At 43.0% G+C, this 23,433-nt stretch overlaps 1 protein-coding gene across 1 annotated transcript in view; it reads left to right on the plus strand.

Moving 5' to 3' along the window:
* Nucleotides 1–2,682, plus strand: part of LOC143988082 (uncharacterized) — a 44,893-nt gene extending 42,211 nt beyond the window's left edge. Inside the window, exon 8 of the mRNA XM_077487348.1 lies at nt 1,396–2,682. Within this exon, the coding sequence (XP_077343474.1) occupies nt 1,396–1,561 (166 nt within the window). The 3' untranslated portion in view covers nt 1,562–2,682. The remainder of the gene's footprint in view (nt 1–1,395) is intronic.
* The last annotated feature ends 20,751 nt before the right edge of the window (nt 2,683–23,433 follow it).

Here is a 23,433-nt window from a genome sequence, read left to right on the forward strand (position 1 = left end):
TTTGACCCCTGAGGCGTATGTCTACTAGGGTCATTTAGATCTGGTAAGCTCGTGCCCTATAAGGTGGTGGGATCGTCACAGGGTGAAATACTATTCTCTTCGATCACAATACCACAGGAATTTTTGTTGTCATCACAATACATCCGGATTGATAAATTGCATGTTTATCTGGACTATATGCACATCTATGAACTTTATTACTGTGATCATTCATTTACAGTTTTTGGTTGTCTTATCACTGGGATAATTATTTATACAGTTTCTATACAAATATTGTTTGTTTATACACATATTTTGATATTTATTTTTTGTCTATACACATATTTAGAGGTCACTTTCTATGTATTTTCAAATTTTTGTTACTTTGTAGCATCACCCCTGTCTCTTTGGGGGTTATTATTTTTTTCATGTTTTAGTATACATTATAAAATTAAGGCATTGTTAGACCCCTTTCACATTATTGTGACTTCAAAGTTGCATGATTTTGGCACGATTTTTTGACAAAATTTTGGCACGATTTCTGGGAATGCCTGTGTAAACTTGAGGTATATGGACCTCAACTCGCATGAAAGTCAGACCAAAGTAGTACAGGGACTACTTTGAAGTCAGCATGACTTGAAATTGCACATATATAAATGGTTATCATTGGAAATCATGGGGAACAACTTGTCATGCGACTTTGCAGTCCCAAGTCGCAGGACGAGTTGCACAAGTGTGAAAGGAGCCTAAGTGGAAACATTTACATTTACATCATATTATTATTTAATATTTTGTTATTTATATTGTTGTGTTTTGTTGTTGCCCTTATGAAGAAGGATTTTTTTCTGACTATTTTTTAGTATGCATAAATGAATTTGGACTCTTATTATTTGGTCTGGTGCTCCTTCCATTAGTGCATGTTTTACTTCTGGTGACATGTTGGGGTACCCACTGAAGGGTAGCCTTGTTTGTTGTGAGCAGCCAGTGAGCTCTCTGAATGTTTTTGTCTTCTCACTACTTTATACGAACTTACATCAAAGTCCCAGCACCTCTTGGATGTTTTTTTTCTTCATTTCCATATCCATCTTCTATTTTTTGTTTTCCTGTCGTTGTTATGTCCCTTCCCTTCCTCTACTTTTTCATATCCTTCCTTATCTATTTTTCTTCTTCCTGGTCTTGTTCTATACATTCCCATTCCATAAACTTTATCTTCTACTTTTCTTCTCTCTCATCTTCTTCTGTCCCCTCCTCTTCCATTGCCTTTTTCGGCTACCTTTTCTCCTTGTTTATTCTGTATGCTTTTCTTTCTCCTTTTCTTACCTTTATCCTTATACCTTCTACTTTTCTTCTTCCTAGTCTTGTTCTCTTTTTTTCAATTCCCTCCTACTGCAACAACTCTGTTTACTGTTTTTTCAGATGCGCTCAGATTACAGCAATACCACTGGGTACTACTTTGACCTTCCATTGTTTTGATATGAAGGGCCGCTATGTGAACATTGTCCTACCTGGAAAAACAACATATCTATCATTTTGTGAAGTACAAATCTACGGTACACCTGTGTCAGAATGCTCCGCCTGCTAAAAATGATGAGGATCTATAATATAAATACAACAATATAATCAGCTTTGGGTGAATGCAGGAAGGTAAATTAACCTCTCAACTACTGGAGACTCTAAAAACCCCAGGAGGATATCTTCCCCCAAAGACCTTCGGTCCACCACTGATGTAGCCAACATAGAGTTAAGGTCTCTGAGGGAGAATCTCTCCACTGCTACAAATAGACACATTTATATTTCCCTAAATATAGGTAAAAATATTCATCAAACAAAATGTAAATAGTAGGAACTGTAAGGTACCAGATTTTATCTTGTGCGCCATAACCAAACTGCTGTCAGTGCCACTGGAAACATCCCATTAAACCTTCTGAATCATTTGTATTTTCCAGCCTCACAGAACACCTGGGCATAATGATTTTTTACTCAGGTCACAAGCACTGCATTATAATATAAATAAAGTGCAGCGCTACAATAATTAATAAAAAGTGACAATAATTATTAGCATAAGAGAGGGGAATAATGAAAACCTCATTCATGTATACAAATGAACACAAATAGTGAAAACAATAATAAAAATGAAAAAATACCATTAAGCAAAGTCCAACAATTATCAAAGCATGTTCTCCTCTGTGCTCTGTGATAGATAACAGACAAGTGTAGAAAACTGTGATGCTTATCAAGATTGGCAGCAAAACGAGACCATAATCCACAAGCCAAACAGCATATTGAAGCTGCTTACCAGATAACACTGGCCACTAAACCATAGGTGGTCAGAACAAACACGGGAAATTAAGACCTCCCTCCAACCTTTAAAAGTGGAGGAGGCAACAGCAGTAGAGGAGGCAGCAGACAGAATTCGCACTAGGTGCTTTGCATTGAAGCTATTACATACTATAGAGGGATATGATCTGTTGACTTTTAATTTCAGAGGCTTACAACCACTTTAACCACCTCAGAACTGGGCACTTTTACCCCCTTCCTGCCCAATCCAATTTTCAACTTTCAGTGCTAACACACTTTGAATGACAATTGTGCAATCATGCAACACTGTACCCAAGCTAAATTGTTATCATTTTATTCACACAAATAGAGCTTTTTTTAATCACAACTGGGTTTTTTATTTTTTGCAAAATAAACAATAAAACACTGAACATTTTGAAACAAATGTGTTTTCTTTGTTTCTGTTATACAATTTTGCAAATAAATAATCTTTCCTTATAAATCTAGCTCAAAGTGTATTATGCTACATTTCTTTGGTGAAAATAATCCAAATCAGTGTATATTATTTAGTCTATAGGAAAGTTATAGACTCCACAGGCTATGGGATAAATATCTGAAAATTGATCACTCCTGATGTACTGATGGCCTATCTCATTTCTTGAGGCCCGAAAAATGTCAGGACAGTATAAATACCCCCCCAAATTACCCTTTTTGGAAAGTAGACAGTCCAAGGTATTTAGTAAGAGGTATGGCAAGTTTTTTGAAGCTGTCATTTTTTCTGTCCGAATTTTTTGGAAAAGGAAGAAATAAAAAATCATTTTTAACATACTGTCACCAGTGCAGTACAGTGTTATCATATAACAGGTGTGGCGGTAATCAGGGACACTGACTGTGACACAAAAAAAAAACATTTTTTTTATATATATGTTACCATAGTAACCTTGTACTACCCTGAGGAAGTGATCAGGATTTTTTTTTTTTACGGATTATTTTACGCAGTTAGTTTACACATAGCAGTGCATTACATTGCTATAAGCAAGCATTTTAATGAATGAAACTGATTCATTCAGTCTGTTTTGTTTTGATTAGCTGTGATTGGCCAGAGCTAATCACATGGTACAGATGGGCTGTGATTGGCCCTGTCTTTACCATGTGATCACACTGACCAATCACAGCTAGCAACACAGTTGTATTTAATGGATGGCATGAAAGGAAGCCATCTATTGTTTACAACTCTCATGTGACCTTCTGTGATACATCACGTTAATCAGTACTTGGATCAGTCATCAGACCCATGAACGCGGCCGGTAAAAGATCATGCTCCTGCCCAGCTTCGCGGCTGCATGATTAGTGCATCCTGACAGGACGTCCTATGACACCCAGTCAGGATAACCAAACCACCGCTCAGCTGTCTATTTGATATTGGCTGGCGCAGAAAGGTGTTAAAGTTACAAATCAATAATAATCCATGTTTTTAATTTTCTTCTTCAATCAAGTCATTATAATACTGAAAATAAATAATAAATAGTACTAAATTCATAAATAATATTAAAGTGGTAGTAAACTCTAATTTTCTCTTTTTATAATAAAGTTTACCTGTAGGTTAAATAAATATAAGCCCTGTCAACGGTGGAGGACTTCGTTTCAAGGTAAGTCTCTCATATGCATCGATGCATACTAGGACATTATGTTTCCTTGCAGGTGGAAAACATTTTTTTTATGCGTTTACTACCACTTTAATTACTTATTATAAGTATTTTCACAGTTTGTACATGCTCTTGGGAAATTTTTGAGGCGGTTCTTGGGCAGGCTGCATTCCTTTTGAAGGTCAGCCAGCCAAGCACTGGCATTATATGACCGGCGGAAATGCCTACAGACTTTCCTGGCCTGCCTCAGGAGATCTTGTAAGCCCGGGTACCTGCACAATAACCACTGCACCACAAGGATGTGAGCCAAACAAGGAACATGGGTCAAGTGTTCCTGTCGGAGGGCGGAGAGGAGGTTGGTGCCACTGTCGCAAACCACCATTCCTGCTTGAAGCGGGCATGGTGTCAACCACCTCTGAACCTGCCCCTGCAGAGCTGCCAGAATCTCTGCCCCAGTGTGGCTCCTGTCCCCTAAGCAGACCAACTCAAGCCCCGCATGGCATCTTTTTGCCTGAGTGTTTGCATAGCCCCTAGAACGCCTACGGAGCACCGCTGGTTCCGAGGGCAAATCTACACAGGAAGAGGCCATAGAGGAAGAAGAAGAGGATGGGGCGGAGGAGAGAGGTTTGCCAGAATCACCACTACCAGCATTTTGGAGGTGTGGTGGCGGAACAAGCTCCAACATTACTGCACCCTGTCATGTATCCTTCCCAGCTGCCAGCAGGGTTACCCAGTGTGCTCTGAAAGAAAGGTAACATCCCTGTCTATGCCTACTGGACCATGAGCAGCGGTAACATGCACCTTACTGATGACTGCCCTGTCCCACGAGGCCAAGACATTGCCTTCCACATGCCAGTAGAGAGATGGAATGGCCTTCCAAGAAAAGAATGGTGTTTGGGAACCTGCCACTGAGGTACTGCACATTCCACAAATTCTCAAAAGGGGGCAGAGTCTACCAGCTGAAAAGTCAGCAGTTGGAATGCTAGCAATTTAGCCAAACTCGCATTCAGCCACTGAGCATATGGATGGATGGGACCAAATTTATTTTGACAGTTTAGCAACTGGGGTAGGGAAATTTGCCTGCTACAATCGGATTTAGGTGTACCACTAGCAGATTGCCTCCAAGTACTTGGGACACCTAATTCTACACCTTCGTTCCTCCCAGTGCAGGTCTCTGAGAGGACTAAAGGTATAGTGGGGTTGGAGATCCCAGCTGATGAGGAGCAAAAAGAGGTCTGCCTTGTTCTTTGGTGTGGGTCTTTTAAGTACTATTGCCAATGGACTGCATGGGAGCTGGACATATGTCTGGTCAAGCATGTGGTGCCCAAGCGGCTGCTGTTTTGGCCACGCTTGATACACTTCAGACATATGTTGCAAACATCAATGGTGTGATCTACTGAACATGTCTCAAAAAAGGCCCACACCAAAGAACTTTTGAAAAAATGCACAAAGTCAGCAGCGCCCTGCACATGTGGAACTCTGCGGTGTGATTCAGCCAGTTGGCTGTCCTTAAGCTGGCCCCTGGAGGGCATCCTGCCTCATTGGAGATGTGCCGCCTCCTCCTCTTCCTCTCTTCTATCAGGCACCCACTTAGAGTCAGTGACCTCATCGTCCCCTCCCCTCTCGCCACTGGAGCAAACCTGGCAGTATGTTGCAGTTGGGGGAACATGACTGCCAGTTTCTTGTCCTTCTTGGACACCCCCCTTCTCTGGGCTCATGTTACTGCCTTCATACTCAACCTGGGTACCATCATCGGAGCCTTCAAAAAGCTGCACATCCTCCTGCAGCATGTACCCAACACTTTGGCAGCTGCATTGGCAGTCAAACTTGTCTTAGCCTGGGTGACAGAGGATGAGGACGGCTTTGTCATCCACTCTACCAACTCTTCTGCATATTGTGGATCAACACGGCCATCTGTCGAAAAAAAAGGACAAGTGTGCCCCACAGGCACGTGCTGAGAATGCAACGTGTCCATGACCAGCGCTATTGGCTGTAGATGCAGAGCCTGCTTCCCCTATTTTAGTGGCCTGTGAGCATCTGCCTTTCTTTGGTGGCCTTCCAGACATGCTGTAAAATTGGATTAGCCACCTGACGTTTACTAAAATTACACCAGGAATGGCCTGCAGTCAGGTATAGGCTTGGCTAGACTAGAATGCAGTGGATGTTTATGTAGGAGACTCTATATATATCTTTATGCACTGCAAATCACTGAATCGCCTGCCTGCCTGAAAGTGTCATTGAAAACGTACACCAGGAATGGCCTGTAGTCAGGTATAGGCTTGGCTAGACTAGAATGCAGTGGATATATATGTAGGAGACTGAATATATATATATATCTTTATGCACTGCAGATCACTGAGTCGCCTGCCTGCCTTTGAATACGTACACCAGGAATGGCCTGTAGTCAGGCATAGGCTTGGCTAGACTAGAATGCAGTGGATATATATGTAGGAAACTATATATATATCTTATGCACTGCAGATTACTGAATCACCTGAATGCCTGTCTGAAAGTGTATCTGAAAACTTACACCAGCAATGGCCTGCAGTCAGATATAGGCTTGGCTAGACTGGAATGCAGTGGATATATATATGTTGGAGACTGTATGTATATATATATATATATATTATGCACTGCAGATCACTGAATCACTTGCCTACCTGAAAGTGTATTTGAAAATGTACACCAGGCACTACCTGCAGTCAGATATTGGCTTGGCTAGACTAGAATGCAGTGGATATATATATATGGTGGAGACTGCATATATATTTAATGCACTGCAGATCACTGAATCACTTGACTGCCTGCCTGCCTGCCTGCCTGAAAGTGTATTTGAAAACGTACAACAGCAATGGCCTGCAGTCAGATATAGGCTTGGCTAGACTAGAATGCAGTGGATATATATATATATATATATATATATATATATATATATATATATATATATATGTTAGAGACTGTATATATATTTTATACACTGCAGATCACAGAATAACCTGCCTAGCCGGCTTGCCTGAAAGTGTATTTGAATATATATATATATATATATATATATATATATATATATATATCAATCAGCATTTAGCTTGCATTTTCAAAGATTAAAGGGGTTGTAAAGGTAAAAGCATTAAGGTGAAAAAACATCTGACACTGCCTGCGCCCCCAGTCCCCCCGTTTTACTTACCTGACCCCTCGAAAATCCCACCCTCGTCCCCGACGTCCTTTCCACCATTCAGCCTGGCCGCTGATTGGCTGAAGTGGATGGATGGAAAGCAGCGCAGCCATTGGCTGCTGTCAATCACATCCACTGAAGCGGAGCGCCGGGGGGCGGGGCCGTGTGATACAGCGAGCGGCTATAGGCGCCGGCTGTATCACGGGAGCGCACCCGCCCGCAGATGCTTCTCACCATGTGAGCTCCCTCGCATGAATGTGAGAAGCACCTGCAGGAGGAAGCCGAGACAGCCGCCGAGCAGGGCCAGATTAAGCGCATCATAGGCCTGGTGCTGGGGATTTTGGTGGGCCTTTTTCCGGAAACAAAATGAAAATGCAAAAATGTTTTGCTAAAACAAATTGAATATACTCTCACCAGTAATATCAGCCGTGCTGCTTCAACAACAGCAACATAGGGCGGGGGTGATTTTTCGGGCAAATGGCTGGTGTTAGCACTTAAAATCATCCTGACACTATGCTTGATATGGCGTCAGGATGATCAAATTCCATTATTTCTATTACTACATTTTTAATATATAGTGAAATAGCTCACCATGATGCAGAATCAGTGGGAACCTGAGCTTGTCACTTCCCACCAGATGCAGCGTGTCACTTGCCACCATTGCCTGCCGCCAGATGCAGCATGCCAGATGCCACCCGCAGCCTACCACCAGATACATTGTGCCACTTGCCACCAGCAGGCTGCCACCAGATACAGTGTGCCACTTGCCACAAGCAGCATGTCACCAGATACAGTGTGCCACTTGCCACAAGCAGCATGCCACCAGATACAGTGTGCCACTTGCCAACAGCAGCCTGCCAGATACAGTGTGCCACTTGCCACCAGCAGCCAGCCACCTGATACAGTGCCACTTGCCACCCGCAGCCTGCCACCAGATACAGTGTGCTGCTTGCCACCAGTAGCCTTCCACCATATACAGTGTGCTACTTGTCACCAGATACAGTGTGCCACTTGCCACCAGCAGCCTGCCACCAGATACAGTGTGCCACTTGCCGCCAGCAGCCTGCCAACAGATACAGTGTGCCACTTGCCGCCAGATACAGTGTGCCACTTGCCATCAGCAGCATGCCACCAGATATGGTGTACCACTTGCCAACATCAGTCTGCCACCAGATACAGTGTGCCACTTGCCACAAGCAGCATGACAGATACAGTGTGCCACTTGCCACAAGCGGCATGCCAGATAGTGTGTCACTTGCCACCAGATACAGTGTGCCACTTGCCACCAACAGCATGTCACCAGATACAGTGTGCCACTTGCCACCAGCAGCATGTCACCAGATACAGTGTGCCACTTGCCACCAGCAGCATGTCACCAGATACAGTGTGCCACTTGCCACCAGCAGCATGTCACCAGATACAGTTGCCACTTACCACAAGCAGCATGCCACCAGATACAGTGTGCCACTTGCCACCAGCAGCATGTCACCAGATACAGTGTGCCACTTGCCACCAGCAGCATGTCACCAGATACAGTTGCCACTTACCACAAGCAGCATGCCACCAGATACAGTGTGCCACTTGCCACCAGATACAGTGTGCCACTTGCCACCGGCAGCATGCCACCAGATACGGTGTGCCACTTGCCACCAGCAACTTGCCACCAGATATGGTGTGCCACTTGCCAACAGCAGTCTGCCACCAGATACAGTGTGCCAGTTGACACAAGCAGCCTGCCACCAGATACAGTGTGCCACTTGCCATCAGCAGCAAGCCACCAGATATGGTGTGCCACTTGCCATCAGCAGCAAGCCACCAGATACAGTGTGCCACTCGCCACCCACAGCCTGTCACCATATACAGTGTGCCACTTGCCACCAGCAGCCTGCCACTCCCTCCAGGACTCTGCCCGGATAGATAGAATAGAGAGGGCCTGCATAGTCAATCAAATCCCTGGAGCCCCCACCTCTCCTGAGCTGGGATGGTATGGCTGTGTGTATGTATGCCAGGAGTATTGATCAGACCATGTTGTAAAAGGGGGGTTGTGTGTGCAAGCCTTTGGGGTCACACTGGTGTGCTGCAGTCGGTTGCACTGCTTATGTATCTGCAGTTTTATCTGCAGTCCTATTGATTTATATCAGGTTGCAGGTTTTTTCTGCATTTTCTGACAAAGCGCCAAAGATGCAGCATGCAGGAATTTTGGTGCGCTTTCAGAAAATGCAGAAAAAACAAACAGCCTAATAGAAATCTATAGGACTGTGGGTAAAACGCAGGAAAACTGTGGATACACTAGCAATGGGCCAAAACACAGAAAATCAGTGCGAACCCACCTAAAAGCACAAGGGGCCAAGCACTACCACAGGCTGATGACACAATTCTAAACACTTTGGCTGCAGTTATAACAGCTACTGCTGGAGAAAAAAAGTAAAAAAACAAGGGTAAGGGATATAAGAGTCCAGTCACGGAGTTCACATTTGGATGGTCCCTGGAGGCTGATCACTCACAGATATCCAGTTTACCTTCTATCTGCCGGCGTTGTGTTCATAATTTCCCACCCACACGGCTCCTTCACTGCACAGACTTCACAGAGGGAGAGGGGAGGGGAAAGGCAGAGCCAACTCAGCCTCTCCCATTTGTGTAGGGGGGAACTGTGCACTGTGACATTGTAATAACCACAGTGAGCAAACACAGATGCAGCCAAACTCCCCTACATTTACACACAGTTCTGTCCCATAGAAGTTTATGGACAGAAGAAAATCGGGCTTATGCTGCAGGCTGTGCGGGCCGATTTTAAGACAGGGGCTTGGAGCTGCAGCTCCATCAGCCCCTATGTTAATCCGGCCCTGCCGCCGAGGGACCCCAGAAGAGCAGGTTCGGGGCCACTCTGTGCAAAACGAGCTGCACAGTGGAGGTAAGTATAACATGTTTGTTATTTAAAAAAAAATAATTCACTTTACAATCCCTTTAACTGAAAAACCTGAAAGTAGAAGAAATTTGTGTTTTTTTCTACCAAGAGCACTGGCGTTTTCTTTTAAGCCATTGTGGACCCTTAAAATGTAAAAATGCTATGACATGTTGAAACACAACCTTTAAAGAACTGTCTTTGCAAAAAAATATGCTCTAAATAGATGTAATCATAGTATTCAGTTTATGAATACCTTTAAAATAATCAAATATACCCTTTAAAAGCACCCATGGCAGTGTCCTAACCCCTTTTTTATTGATAGCAGCAAAATAAACATAAGCCCTCCCATGCCTAAACATATAAACTGACATGGGGGCTCCTCTAAAGGTACTCATAGTTAAATGATATGTAAACCTTTCTTTAAAAAACAAAAAAAAACAAACACAAATGTAACATTATGGTAAGTGCTGATGACAAATATGTTGGTCTCCCAGTTATTCTCCTATGCTAAAAAGCAGCTACTGTACATAAAATATTAGCTCATGTTCAAAAAACTTAAATTTCCACCAACAGCACACTTGCTTTCCAAATGCCAGATAATTTAAGATAACATATATGCCTGGATTTACCATCATTTTTATAAATATGCCCTAATATTTGATCAAAGGTCAGTGTGTGGCCAATGTATGTTCTTTATGGTTAATGTATCATCTTAGAAAGGATAAGAGCATTTTTTTTTTGCAGTAATCCTAGTTACCATTCTACCCAATAGAAAAAAATCGACAAAAAGATTTGAATATTTTTTTATAGCCTAACCCTGACTTGTACTGCTCAACATTGTCCCTTACTTGTTTGGAGAGTTCCTTGGTCTTCATGGCAGTGTTTAGTTAGTGTTGCCTCTTGCTTAGGTGTTGCAGCCTCTGGGGCCTTTCAAAGGTGTGTATATGTAATGACAGATCATGTGACACTTATGCCGCGTACACATGATCAGACTATCCAGCGGACTTAGTCTGGCGGACAAACCACCGTAGAGTCCGCCGGACTGTCTGAACGAGCAGACCTCCCCACACACTGGACTTTTCCTCCGGACTATCCGCCGTACTTTTGAAATGAACGGACTTGCCCACACACATGCAGAAAAGTCTGTTCATTTTGAGCGCGGCTCCAGGTAGCTGGGACCAGCAAGGGAAGCGTCGCTGGCCCCGTCACCTGGTATGGAGTTAAAGGGGAAGCCCTATGCTGAAAAAGCTGTGTGGGGTCCCCCCAGGTCCATATCAGACCCTTATCCGAGCATGCAACCCGGTCGGTCAGGAAAGGGGGTGGGGCTCACGGATTCTGATAAGCCCCCTGCCCGCAGACCCCGACAACCAATGGCCAGGGTTGTCGGGAAGAGGCCCTTGTCCTCATCAACATGGGGACAAGGTGCTTTGGGGTGGGGGGCCACGCACCCCCCCTTCCCCAGAACACCCCCCCATGTTGAGGGCATGCGGCCTGGTATGGCTCAGGAGGGGGGGCGCTCGCTCGTCCCCACCCCCTTTCCTGACCGGCTGGGTTGCGTGCTCGGATAAGGGTCTGATATGGACCTGGGGGGACCCCCATGCTGTTTTTTCGGCGTAGGGCTTACCCTTTAAGTCCATACCAGGTGACGGGGCCAGCGACGCTTCCCTCGCTGGTCCCAGCTACCTGGACCCGCGCTCAAAATGAACAGACTTTTCTCCGTGCGAGAAAAGTCCGTTCATTTCAAAAGTACGGCGGACTAGCACACACATGGCCATATTGTCGCAGGACTGCGAGTCTGGCGGACATATTTTGGTGCAAAACTACTTTCTTAGTCCGCCGTACTTTTGGGTAAAAAAATGGGGGACTCGAGTCCGCCGGACTTTTCCACTGGATTGTTTGATCGTGTGTACGCGGCATTAGATTGCACACAGGTGGACATCATTTCACTAATTATGTGACTTCTGAAGGTAATTGGTTGCACTAGAGCTTTTTATGTTAGGATTTGGAATATGATGAGGACTTAAAAGATGCATATAAGTACTGTAGGAGTAGAGCATTCAGTTGTGGACATCTCCGACATCTCTTCTGATATTTTGCAGATGCATTTGCTAATTATCAGTCTTTGCTACTTGTACTGAGTACTATACTATATGAGTAAGGGGAGAAAATTTTATTGTCACACACTTTAGCAAGCAGAAGTTGGACGTCCCTCAGGAAGTTAGACAAAACCATTAATAGTTGTTTGTGGGTGCCAGCACTAAACAATCCTAGGTGTCTTGTGGAGGAAATCTTAGCACATTAGCAGCCCAATCATTTAGAGTAGTGGTCTCCAAACTGCGGCTTGGGGGCCAGATGCCGCCCTGTGCTTGCTTTTATCCAGCCCTTGGGGCACTATTTTCATCCACTGATACCAACAATGGATCATAACTCCTCTCAATGACATCAACAATGGGGCCCAATGATAGGGCACAAGGGCTCTCACTGGCACCAATGATGGGGCGCTATTCCTCCCACTAACACCATTAATGGGGCATTGTTTATTCCTACTAATGTCAGGACCTTTTCTGCTCCCATTGGCCACAGTCCAGCCCTCCCTTAACTCTGAAGGACAGTAAACTAGCTCTTTGTATAGAAAGTTTGGAGACCCCTGATCTAAAGTAACTAAGACACCGTTGTTAGGGGGATAGAGACCTTCTGTAAAAAGTCATAGCTAACTTGTGCTCTTAGAAATGTGGATGTTAAGAAGCTGCTAGCCTAAGCCCTTGTACACACGGTAGGAAATTCCGACGGAAAATGTCCGATAGGACCGTGTTGTCAGATAATCCGACCGTGTGTGGGCTCCATCAGACTTTTTCCATCGGAATATCTGACCAACAAAGTTTGAGAACTGGATATAAAATTTTCCGACAACATGGTCTGATCGTTTGTAGAAAATTCCGATCGGACAAAGTGCCACGCATGCTCAGATCAAATTACGAGACCCAAGCTATTGGCTACTAGCCGCAACGTAGTTCCGTCGTAACAAACAAACGTCATCACGTTCTGAACGATCGGACAACTTTGTCCTACCGTGTGTATGCAACACCAGTTTCGGACAAAATCTGTCAGAAAAAATTAGACGGATTTTGTTGTCGGAATGTCCGACCATGTGTACAAGGGCTTAAGCTAGCCAAAGAAAGTCATAAGAAGATCCATTTAATAGAGAAGAGGCCGTATAGTGTAAACTGGTAGGGGAAACTAAGAAAACAGAGTACATATTGAAGGCCTTTAGTAAACTGTGGAATAATTCATTGACTATATAATCACAATATATACAATGTATATATTTTATTATTTTTATACATAAGGATCACCAAGGCATGGTTTTGAAAAGCACCTGTCACTTTAGCTTTAATTTTGTGCTGTGAAGAAAGGACTATATATGATCACAGCACATTCATCCATGTTTGCATATGTGTGTTGTCAGCACTTGTACACCCCAGTGTATGCACGGAGCACTTGACACTTTAAACACGTTTAGCAATTTGATGTTTCTTATTTTCAGAAATTACATTGGGAGTATAATATAGGGACACACAGACAGTTACACGGGGCATGTAATTATTGCACCCTAGAACAGCACCACACATACCTCTCACCATTTAACACCTTCTTACAATTAAACCGCTCTGCAGCATTGATTTCAATGACAATATTTTATTTCAGAAACAGGCAGTTATGTTAGCTTTGAATGTGCATCACTGAATTATTATAGTGATTTTTTAATTAATATTTTTAGGGGCAGTATAAGACAAATAAGAATATTGCTATATACAAAAATAGATGCTAGCAATAATGAAGGCAACCACACAACAAAGTTCTGTGTTCTTTAGAATTGCTTCTGACAATGTAGTAATCATCTTCTCACTGTAATAGAGTGGTGATCATCTTCACTTTCCTGCAGGCAGACTTTTTACAAGATGGACTGAGCAGTAGTAATTTGTGTAGAAGTAACATTGTTAATACAGATGGACTTTTCTTGAAGCTTGCTGACTGTGTCCATTAATTCATTTATACTGGGGGAAACAAAAGTGTAATTCAATTATATGCCACAACATAACGACCATGAAACCAAGAAGTGCTAGACACAGCTCGAAAGTGGAGAAATCAATAACTTGTCGAGTGAATGTCTCTTCACCAACACTGGTAAAGGTAACACAAGCTCCAGTATTTAATTGAATTTAAAATCTGTTACAAAGGACAGAGTAAAAAGTTGAAATGTGCTGACAACTATAGTCGGCTCACTGACAGAATACTGCATTTTGATGACAAAGTGTTTAGGGTGTTAGAAATACAGATTCTAGAATATTCTTGTGTTTCCTTAGTCTGTTATCAACAGGCAATCTATCAAGCATCAGCAGTTATAAAATTTGTGTAAGCAAGGATAGATCACATGATCTCATCAACTGCCACTTTACAGAAAAATAAAGTAGCCTAGTGTTACTCATAGCACAAACAATAAGTGAGACTAGAGAATGCCAGAAAAAAAACCCCTTTAAACTAAACAAAATACAGAAAACATTTTGTTCCCATTTGTCTAATAAAATAATCTGGGATATTTTCCACAATCCACAGCTGCAATATTCCTCTTTATTATTGTATCCTTTCATATGGCTCACAACATCAGTGCAGTACATAAATACATGACAGAAGTTCTAACCTTTCTCTACACTTTCAAAATTAAAAGAAAAAAAAAATCTGGTTATTCCTGGTCTATATGCCTTTGCAACAACAATTTGTGCTTTTGTATTGTGCACGTCTTGAAAAACCTGCAGTAATGATTGTGTGTGTGTTCCATATTCCAGATGACCGTGTAGGGAATGTGGCAAACTAATCTCTAATATAAATAAATAAACCTATGCCAAGTTAAGCAGTAGAGTAATCTATCAAACTGGCAAGGTTTGTTTCAAAGCATATACTTTTGAGTCCCTTAATTGTAATCTGATTTCTATACTGGAGAGTTATTTGTGTTTATTTTCTACAGAAGTGGCAATGAAACCACTTGCTAAATTTTGTATTAGCTTTTTTTCTGCTGGGAAAATGTTTGATCAAACCTCTTGTGCTCATTATGTTGTCCAACCCGTTATGTTCAGGTCACCTGACATTTGTTTTCCCTTTCTTTTTTTTATCAATATAAAATTCATGCTTATGATGTTTATTTTCTAGGCAATGCATGCATAATTAATTTTGCAGACATAATCCACATGAACCACAAACCTAATTCGCAGTAAAAATACAGCAGTTCCGATAATGGATACCTTTACAGCCTTAAAATCAAAGTGATTTTATACTGAAATGTATCAATGAAGTGTGCACACAGGGTTTTTCATCAATAATTGATTCATGTTCAGTTTGGCATTTTAGGTATCATACAACTAAAGCATTCTGGATTTATACAAGTTGCGTTATTTAAAGAATTGCCATTTAACCAGTTCCGGACCAGCGCACGCCAATGTACGTCGGCAGAATGACAAGGGCAGGCATATTGGCGTACAGGTACGTCCAATCTTTAATGCCGCCCTGCCATCACGAGCACGCCGCCAGCGGCGTGCTCGCGTGCTGGTCGGGGCCCCCGTGAGTCCGGTCGTGGGTCCCGCGGACTCGATCGCCATGGGCATACCCCACAATCGTCTCACGGGGCGGCTGAACGGAGAGATGCAGCATCTCCCCGTTCTGCCAAGCAACAAGTGACGCTGATCTCTGCTCCATGTGATTGGAGCAGAGATCAGTGTTCACTAAATGAAAGCCCAGCCCCCAACAGTTAGTAACACACCCCTAGGAACACTAATGCCCCGTACACACGAGCGGACTTTTCGACATCCAAACTCCGACGGACTGAGTCCGTCAGACTATCCGATCGTGTGTGGGCTGCAAGGGACTTTAGCTTCGCTAAAGTCTGACTGACTTTAGAAATGAAGCATGCTTCAAATTTTCCCGACGGAACTCCGCCGGACCTGGTCCCCTTCGAAAAATTCGCTCGTGTGTGTGCTACTCCGACGGACTAAAACCGACGCTAGGGCAGCTATTGGCTACTGTCTATGAACTTCCTACGTCGAATCCAGTCGTACGTCATCACGTTCGACTCCGTCGGAGTTTGGTGTGATGGTGTGTGGTCAAGTCCGTTCGGTCGAAAAGTCCGCCAGAACTCCGTCGGAACTCCGGCGGAACTCCTTTGGAGGTCTGTCAGACTTAATCCCTCTCGTGTGTACGGGGCATTAACCCCTACACTGCCACCCACTGGTTAACCCCTTCACTGCCACTGTCATTTACACAGGAATCACTGCATTTGTATAGCAGTGATTGCTGTATAAATGACAATGGTCCCAAAAATGTGTCAAAAATGTCCGATGTGTCCGCCATAATGTCGCAGTCACAATAAAAATCGCTGATCCGCCGCTATTACTAGTAAAAAAAAAAAAATTATTAATAAAAATTCCATAAAACTATCCCCTATTTTGTAAACGCTATAACTTTTGAGCAAACCAATCATAAATCGCTTATTGCGATTTTTTTTTACCAAAAATATGTAGAAGAATACGTATCAGCCTAAACTGAGGGAAAAAAATGTTTTTTTATATATTTTTGGGGGATATTTATTATAACAAAAAGTAAAAAATAATGTTTTTTCAAAATTGTCGCTCTATTTTTGTTCATAGCGCAAAAAATAAAAGCCGCAGGGGTGATCAAATACCACCAAAAGAAAGCTCTATTTGTGGGAAAAAAGAACGTCATTTTTGTTTGGGAGCAACATCGCATGACCGCGCAATTGTCAGGTAAAGCGACGCAGTGTCGAATCGCAAAAAGTGGTCTGGTCTTTGGCCAGCAAAATGGTCTGGGGCTGAAGTGGTTAAAAAAAAAAAAGGATATAACTTATATCATTGCTACAGAAACTGGTTGTAATTTATTCGTTTTTACTATTCCATTTAAATCTGAATCCATGACAATACAATAAAGTTGGTAGACAAGATTTCCAAATATATTTATACCTTACTTCCTCGTTGTACTCATTGGAAAAGATTTCAGCAATTGCACCAGAATACCCTGTCTTACAGGAGAAGTACAGCCAAAGCAATTTTGGCTATATTTGCTCCAGAGCTGTGCTCTGTCTGTCCATTCACATACAGAGCGTGGCTCGGCCCTGCTCCCACTCTTTCCTCATTGGCTCACTGGCTGTGATTGACAGCAGCAGAACCAATGGCTTCAGCTGCTGTGTGAGTCAATGAGGAGAGAGAAACTCAGGAGAACTGTTGCTCTTATGCACATTGCTGGATCGAGATGGGGCTTAGGTAAGTGTAAGGGGGACGTAGGGGGCTGCACCTAGAAGGTTTTTTACCTTAATGCATAGAATCCATTAAGATAAAAAAAACCTTGAGCCTTTATAACAACTTTAAAAAGGCTGACTGTTTGAATATAGGATTGAGGACGTGTGATACTAATTACAAAGAACAGTTTAAAATATCACTGATCAATGATACAATAATTTATAATCTTTTCTAGGGGTAACAACTAATCTGTTTAGACCATTTAAATTTTTTTTTTCTTTGTGCTATGACATACCAAAGGCATGCAGGTACATTGAGACAATTGTGTTTTTCATCACTTTTCAGGAATGAAGCATTGTTTCAATGAGCTGTAAGGGTACCAATAACTTTGTCTGTAATATCTACATCTGCAGATATTTAAATATACCTCACTTGCACAAGAAAAATACTTTTATCAATTTTAGAAATTGCTTTTGTTTAACACATATACTGGAATATAGGTTAGTGTTTTAAAGACTAAAAAAAATATACACTCAAAAAATATAAATATATTCACACAGACACTGAGGGCTGTACACCTTGAATGGCCCACTTTTTCCCTAGCCGGTAGGTGCTGCATGCAGGCAGCCCATTATAGGATGCAGCGGCTGCACAGACACAGACTCTCATCTGATTGTGACATGCCTGTGGATGAACCGCAAACACGTGCGGTCTACGTTCATGGTATACGGGCCTCAGCCCCATGTGAACAAGGCCTGAAACTCATTCTTCATTCTTTGCTTTACTGTTGTGAGGTAGCATGAAGTACAAAATGGAAAAGCATGTGTCGCAGGCAGCTACAATAGGAACATTGCCGCAAGCTTCAAATTATAATAGAAAATAATATTTCATCAAAAAGCCCAGTAATTTTTCCATTTCTAATAGAAGAGAAGCAGGCAGTGGCAGCTGGTGCAAACAAACAGAAAAATTATGAAAAAAAACATCAATTGCAGCCTTACTGTCCCCATTAAACGCAGCCACTGTGCCATCAAACGCAGCCACTGTGCCCATCAAAAGCCGCCACTGTGTCCATACGCTACCACTGTGCCCATTAAAGGCCGCCACTTTGCCCATCAAAAGCCGCCACTGTGTCCATACGCTATCACTGTGCCCATTAAATGCTGCCACTGTGCCCATCAAGTGCTCCCACTGTGCCATCAAATTCTGCCACTGGGCCCCCCGTCTGTCTGGCACTTACCCTATCTCGGTGGGGCAGCGGGTGACAGTGGTGGGTGGTATCCTCCATATCCTCAATGTCTTCTCCCATCTTCTCCTGTTTTCTACTCCCATCCTCTCCTACGATTGGTTGACTGATAGGCGTCCAATCACAGTGCCTGTTGTGTCAGCCAATCAGGTGATGGGTAACAGACCTATGAACCTGATTGACGGAAAGGCGGTTCAGTGTTAGGAAAGAAAATATTAATTTGCTTTTCTAACACAGCTGGTGAACTGCGTGGCGCTTGCTGTTTACCTTTTTTTAATGCCCATTACACCCTATGGCTCTAATTAGCTGCTTCAAAAACACCCCCCTGCCTGAATAGGGGGTGGCAGTGGCAGCCATGGATAGATTAATGCAATGCATGAACCTATTTATTGGTGATAGAGGGGGGGCTGGAAAGAGGGGGCAGCGCCCGTGCGCCCTTATGGACGCACCACCACTGCAAGCAGGTACCTTCTGTTGTAGAAAGTGTCTCCTGTATTTGAAACTAATTAAGTGCAGGGCTTTTCATTTCTTTTTAACCACCTCACCATATTCTTTATGATAATATATTGAAATCGAAAATAAAGGTTTTATTACTGGTATAAATTTCTTACAAAAGTTTTTGGATGGCATATAAAGTCACCCTATTAACCCTGTAGACAGTCCAATTGCTTTGTGAACCTGTACAATCAACATCATTTTGGAAAAATATATTAACGGTAAAATACAAATATTTCTCAAAAAGAAGTCATTTCAGCATTGGTGGGTGATTGGCTGATTACACAGACGTGCATTTATAAAGTATTTAGATGGCAAATTTGCTGTAAACTATCCAACAGTTACCCAAAAATTCTTGGGCAATATTATCCTATCCTGTGTAAAAGTGCTTAAGAACTGCTTTTCTGTCCATACAATTCTATAAGAATGCAGAATCAGTTGAATAAGGTCAAATGCAGAAGGTGGTCAACTGTACTCCCCTTGCCATACCCAGAGCACATTTATATTAACACATATTATTAACTCGACATGCTGGTTGTACCCAAGTTGATCGATCCATTTGGTACATTCAGCCCGTACATGGTTCAAATCTTGGCTGGTACCTGCTGAACCAGCCTAAATTCGAACCATGTATGGCCTGCCTATGTGTCTCTTCTCTGAAGTGCACAAATATAATCTTTGTAATCGTTCTTCAAAACGGAGGTCCACTACTTGTGTATTCATTTTCCTGCCATTCCCTAGACTCTTTTTAGTTTGAAGACATCCTGTCTGAGGATTGGTGACCAAAACTGAACTGCATATTCAAGATGAAGCTAAACCAGTGTTTTAGAAAAGGTGTAGAAGGGTAGAATTGGATTTACCTCTTAATTACATTGTATGCCTTTTTAATTCAAGTGAATATTCTGCTTGCTTTGTTAGCTGCAGATTGGCATTGCATTCTGTTGTTCTGTTATCTGTAAGGATCCCCAATCCTTTTCCATAACACTGGAGCTCCTCCCAAAGAATATCTTGACTGCACATTTTTAGCGCTCAAGTGCAAAATGTTACACTTTTCAATACGGAACCTCATTTGCCATGTCTTCTCTCCTATTTCCTGTAACAATGATGCATCCCGTGCCAAATTTAATTCCCTGTTTGGTAGCTGCAGGAAACACTGAATTTGAACTCTTAATTCTAACCTCAGCAACATTAATAAGCAAGTTAAACAGCACTGGCGCTAAGACAGCACCTTGGGGTACACCACTCACAAGCTTAGTCCATTTCGAGAATAAGCCATTGATCACTACTCTCAGGACACTTTCCAGTAACCAGTTTTCAATCCATATGCATACAGTTTTTTTTCTATATCAATAGACCTTATTTTACGAATTAAACGTATAAGAGGCAGGGGCGGATCCAGAATCTAGTCTTGGGAGGGGCACTGCTAGAAAATATGTTTTTTTGAGGGCAATTTATCGGGGAAATGGCTGGTATTGGCGCTTCAATCATCCTGGCACCATGGTTGTTATTGTGTCAGGATGATTGAAGCACATTATTTCTATTATTACATTGTTATATAAAAATAAATGGTTCAACTCACCATAATGCAGGATCAGTGGGAGCACTGAGGGTGTCACTTGCCACGTCGCCTGCCACCAAATGCGGATTGTCACTTGCCACGTCGCTTGCCACACACTGCGCATTGTCACTTGCCACACACTGCGCATTGTCACTTGCCACGTCACTTGCCACACACTGCACATTGTCACTTGCCAGGTCACTTGTCACCCAATGCAGATTGTCACTTGCCACATCACCTGCCACACATTGCGGATTGTCACTTGCCACATCACCTGGCACACATTGCGGATTGTCACTTGCCACATAGCCTGCCACACATTACGGATTGTCACTTGCCACGTAGCCTTCCACACATTATGGATTGTCACTTGCCACGTCGCCTGCCACACATTGCGGATTGTCACTTGCCACGTCACCTGCCACACATTGTGGATTGTCACTTGCCACATAGCCTGCCACACATTGCGGATTGTCACTTGCCACGTAGCCTGCCACACGTTGCAGACTGTCACTTGCCACATAGCCTGCCGCACATTACAGATTGTCACTTGCCACGAAGCCTTCCACACATTACGGATTGTCACTTGTCACGTCGCCTGCCACACATTGCGGATTGTCACTTGCCACATCACCTGCCACACATTGCGGATTGTCACTTGCCACGTAGCCTGCCACACATTGCGGATTGTCACTTGCCACGTAGCCTGCCACACATTGCAGATTGTCACCTACTGTGTCACTTTCCCGCTAAGGTGGTCTTTTGCTGTGTCCCAGAGTGAAGTTAGGCAGCAGAGAGATAATGTAATCTCTCTGCTGCCCACTGCTTCCCGCACAGTGAAGGCGGAACTGCAGAGATGCAGGGCAGTGACAGATGATGTCATCTCCCTGCTCCCCTGCCCACTGGCTTCCTGATTGGCCAGCAGCCCGCTCAAACACTGAGCCGCCCCTGCTGCCCCCCTCTCACCCGCCCACGCTGTCACCCGCGGAACCGCCCGCGCTGTCACCTGTGGAGCCGCCTGCCTGGAACGACACCCATGGAGCCGCCCGCCTGCACTATCACCCGCGGAGACACCCACATTCTCGGAGAGGGCAATTGCCCTTCTGCCCCCCCCGATCCGCCCCTGGTAAGAGGTACAGTTTTGAATCCCTTAGCAAAATCCAGATATACTGGCATTCCTCTATATAAATTACAACTCACTTCCTAAAAAAAATAACTGGTTGGTCTGAATAGAAAGATCTTTAATAAATGAATGCTAGTTGTTACTTATTATGCCAACAAAATCTTGGATTTAGTCCCTTGCCTTGTCAAATATTTCACGTTATTGATGGTAAGCTAACATGTCTGTAAGTTCCTGGCATACAACTGAACCCCTTTTAAACATTGGTACCACATTTACTTTGTCAGTCAGTTGGTACCATTCCAGTCAGTCAGGTGTCCTTATAAATTAGAAACAATGGAATAACTATAACAGAGCTAAGCTCTCTAAGGACTTGCAGGTGCAAGCCATCTGGTCCTGGTAATTTATTGACATTAAGTTCACCTAGTCGATGTTGAATTTGAATACTCAGCCACAGATGTACATTAAGTACATTCTTACTAGCATTAGTTTACTGGCCATCAAACCCATCTTTTTGTATAAACTAAAGAAAAAAATGTATCCTTATTACTTACGACTGACTCCTCATGTTCATCGTTTATGGGGCCTACGTGTTCTGTGCTTACCTTTTTTGCTTTAACCTCCCTGGCGGTATGATTCAGTCTGGTTTTAGGTGCTGAAAGCGGTACAATTATTTTGCATGGAAATTTGGTGTTTTATATTGTAGTCCTGTAATTCTTAGGAATAACTCTCTTAAATCTGTTCAAATAAGAGTCTAGCAGACATCCCGGGTATGATAAAGTCTATAATATAATAAATAATAATAAAAATTATTCAATAATGTAATCAAATCCTAAAACACTGAGAAAGGGACACTTTTTGGTTGCTATGGACAATCTCCAAATTTCAGGCAGAAAAAAACAGTATTTATAATATAAAAGTGCATGCAGGGCATTGCACAGACCACTAGGGACAAAGGGGGTGTGTATTTTTTAATACAGTACTGTAATCTGTAGATTACAGTGCTGTGTGTGTTTTGAGTCTTTTTACTTTTTTGAATTTGCCGCTGTTCTCTGCTCCCGTGCGCCGTAATGTCGCAGGGAACGGAGCTCGGCGGCATTCGGCACTGTGAATCGAGTGGAGGGCAGCTCGATCACACAGCGTGGAGGACATCGCTGGATCCAGGGGACAAGGTAAGTAACTCTGCCTGTGTCCTCCCCTGCATCCAGCGATGCGATCCCGAGTCTGGCTCGAGGTTACCTCTCCTGTTAGTGAAGTCCCAACCTGAGCCAGACTCGGGATTACCGCTAGGGGGGTTAATTTATATTTTTTCTTGGGGATTTTTTTTACTTTCTGTAGCAATATGTTTTACATATTCTTGTTTAGCTACCCTGCTTGCTCTTATGCAGCTCTTGTTACATTACACGAAGCTCTAAAATTATGGAGGTGTCCCTTCCAATTAATATATATATATTTTTAAAGACAGCTTGTTCTCATTAATCTGCCCTTTTGCAGTAGAATTGAGTCACATTTTATTTATGTATTTATATTTGTTGCCATTTGGAATGCACCGGTAAATGCAGTTGTTTAAAATTCCCTTAACCATTTGCTTACTGGACACTTAGCCCTTGTACACGCGGTCGGAGATTCCGTCGGAATGTGTCCGATCGGAGCATTTTGTCGGATATTCCGACTGTGTGTGGTCTCCATCGGACTGTTTCCATCGGAATATCTGTCGGACCAAATTTTAAAATGTTT

This window comes from Lithobates pipiens, unplaced genomic scaffold, assembly GCF_037356315.1.
Source record: "Lithobates pipiens isolate NorthernLeopardFrog02 unplaced genomic scaffold, aLitPip1_a1.2 Scaffold_18, whole genome shotgun sequence".
Classification (NCBI taxonomy): domain Eukaryota; kingdom Metazoa; phylum Chordata; class Amphibia; order Anura; family Ranidae; genus Lithobates; species Lithobates pipiens.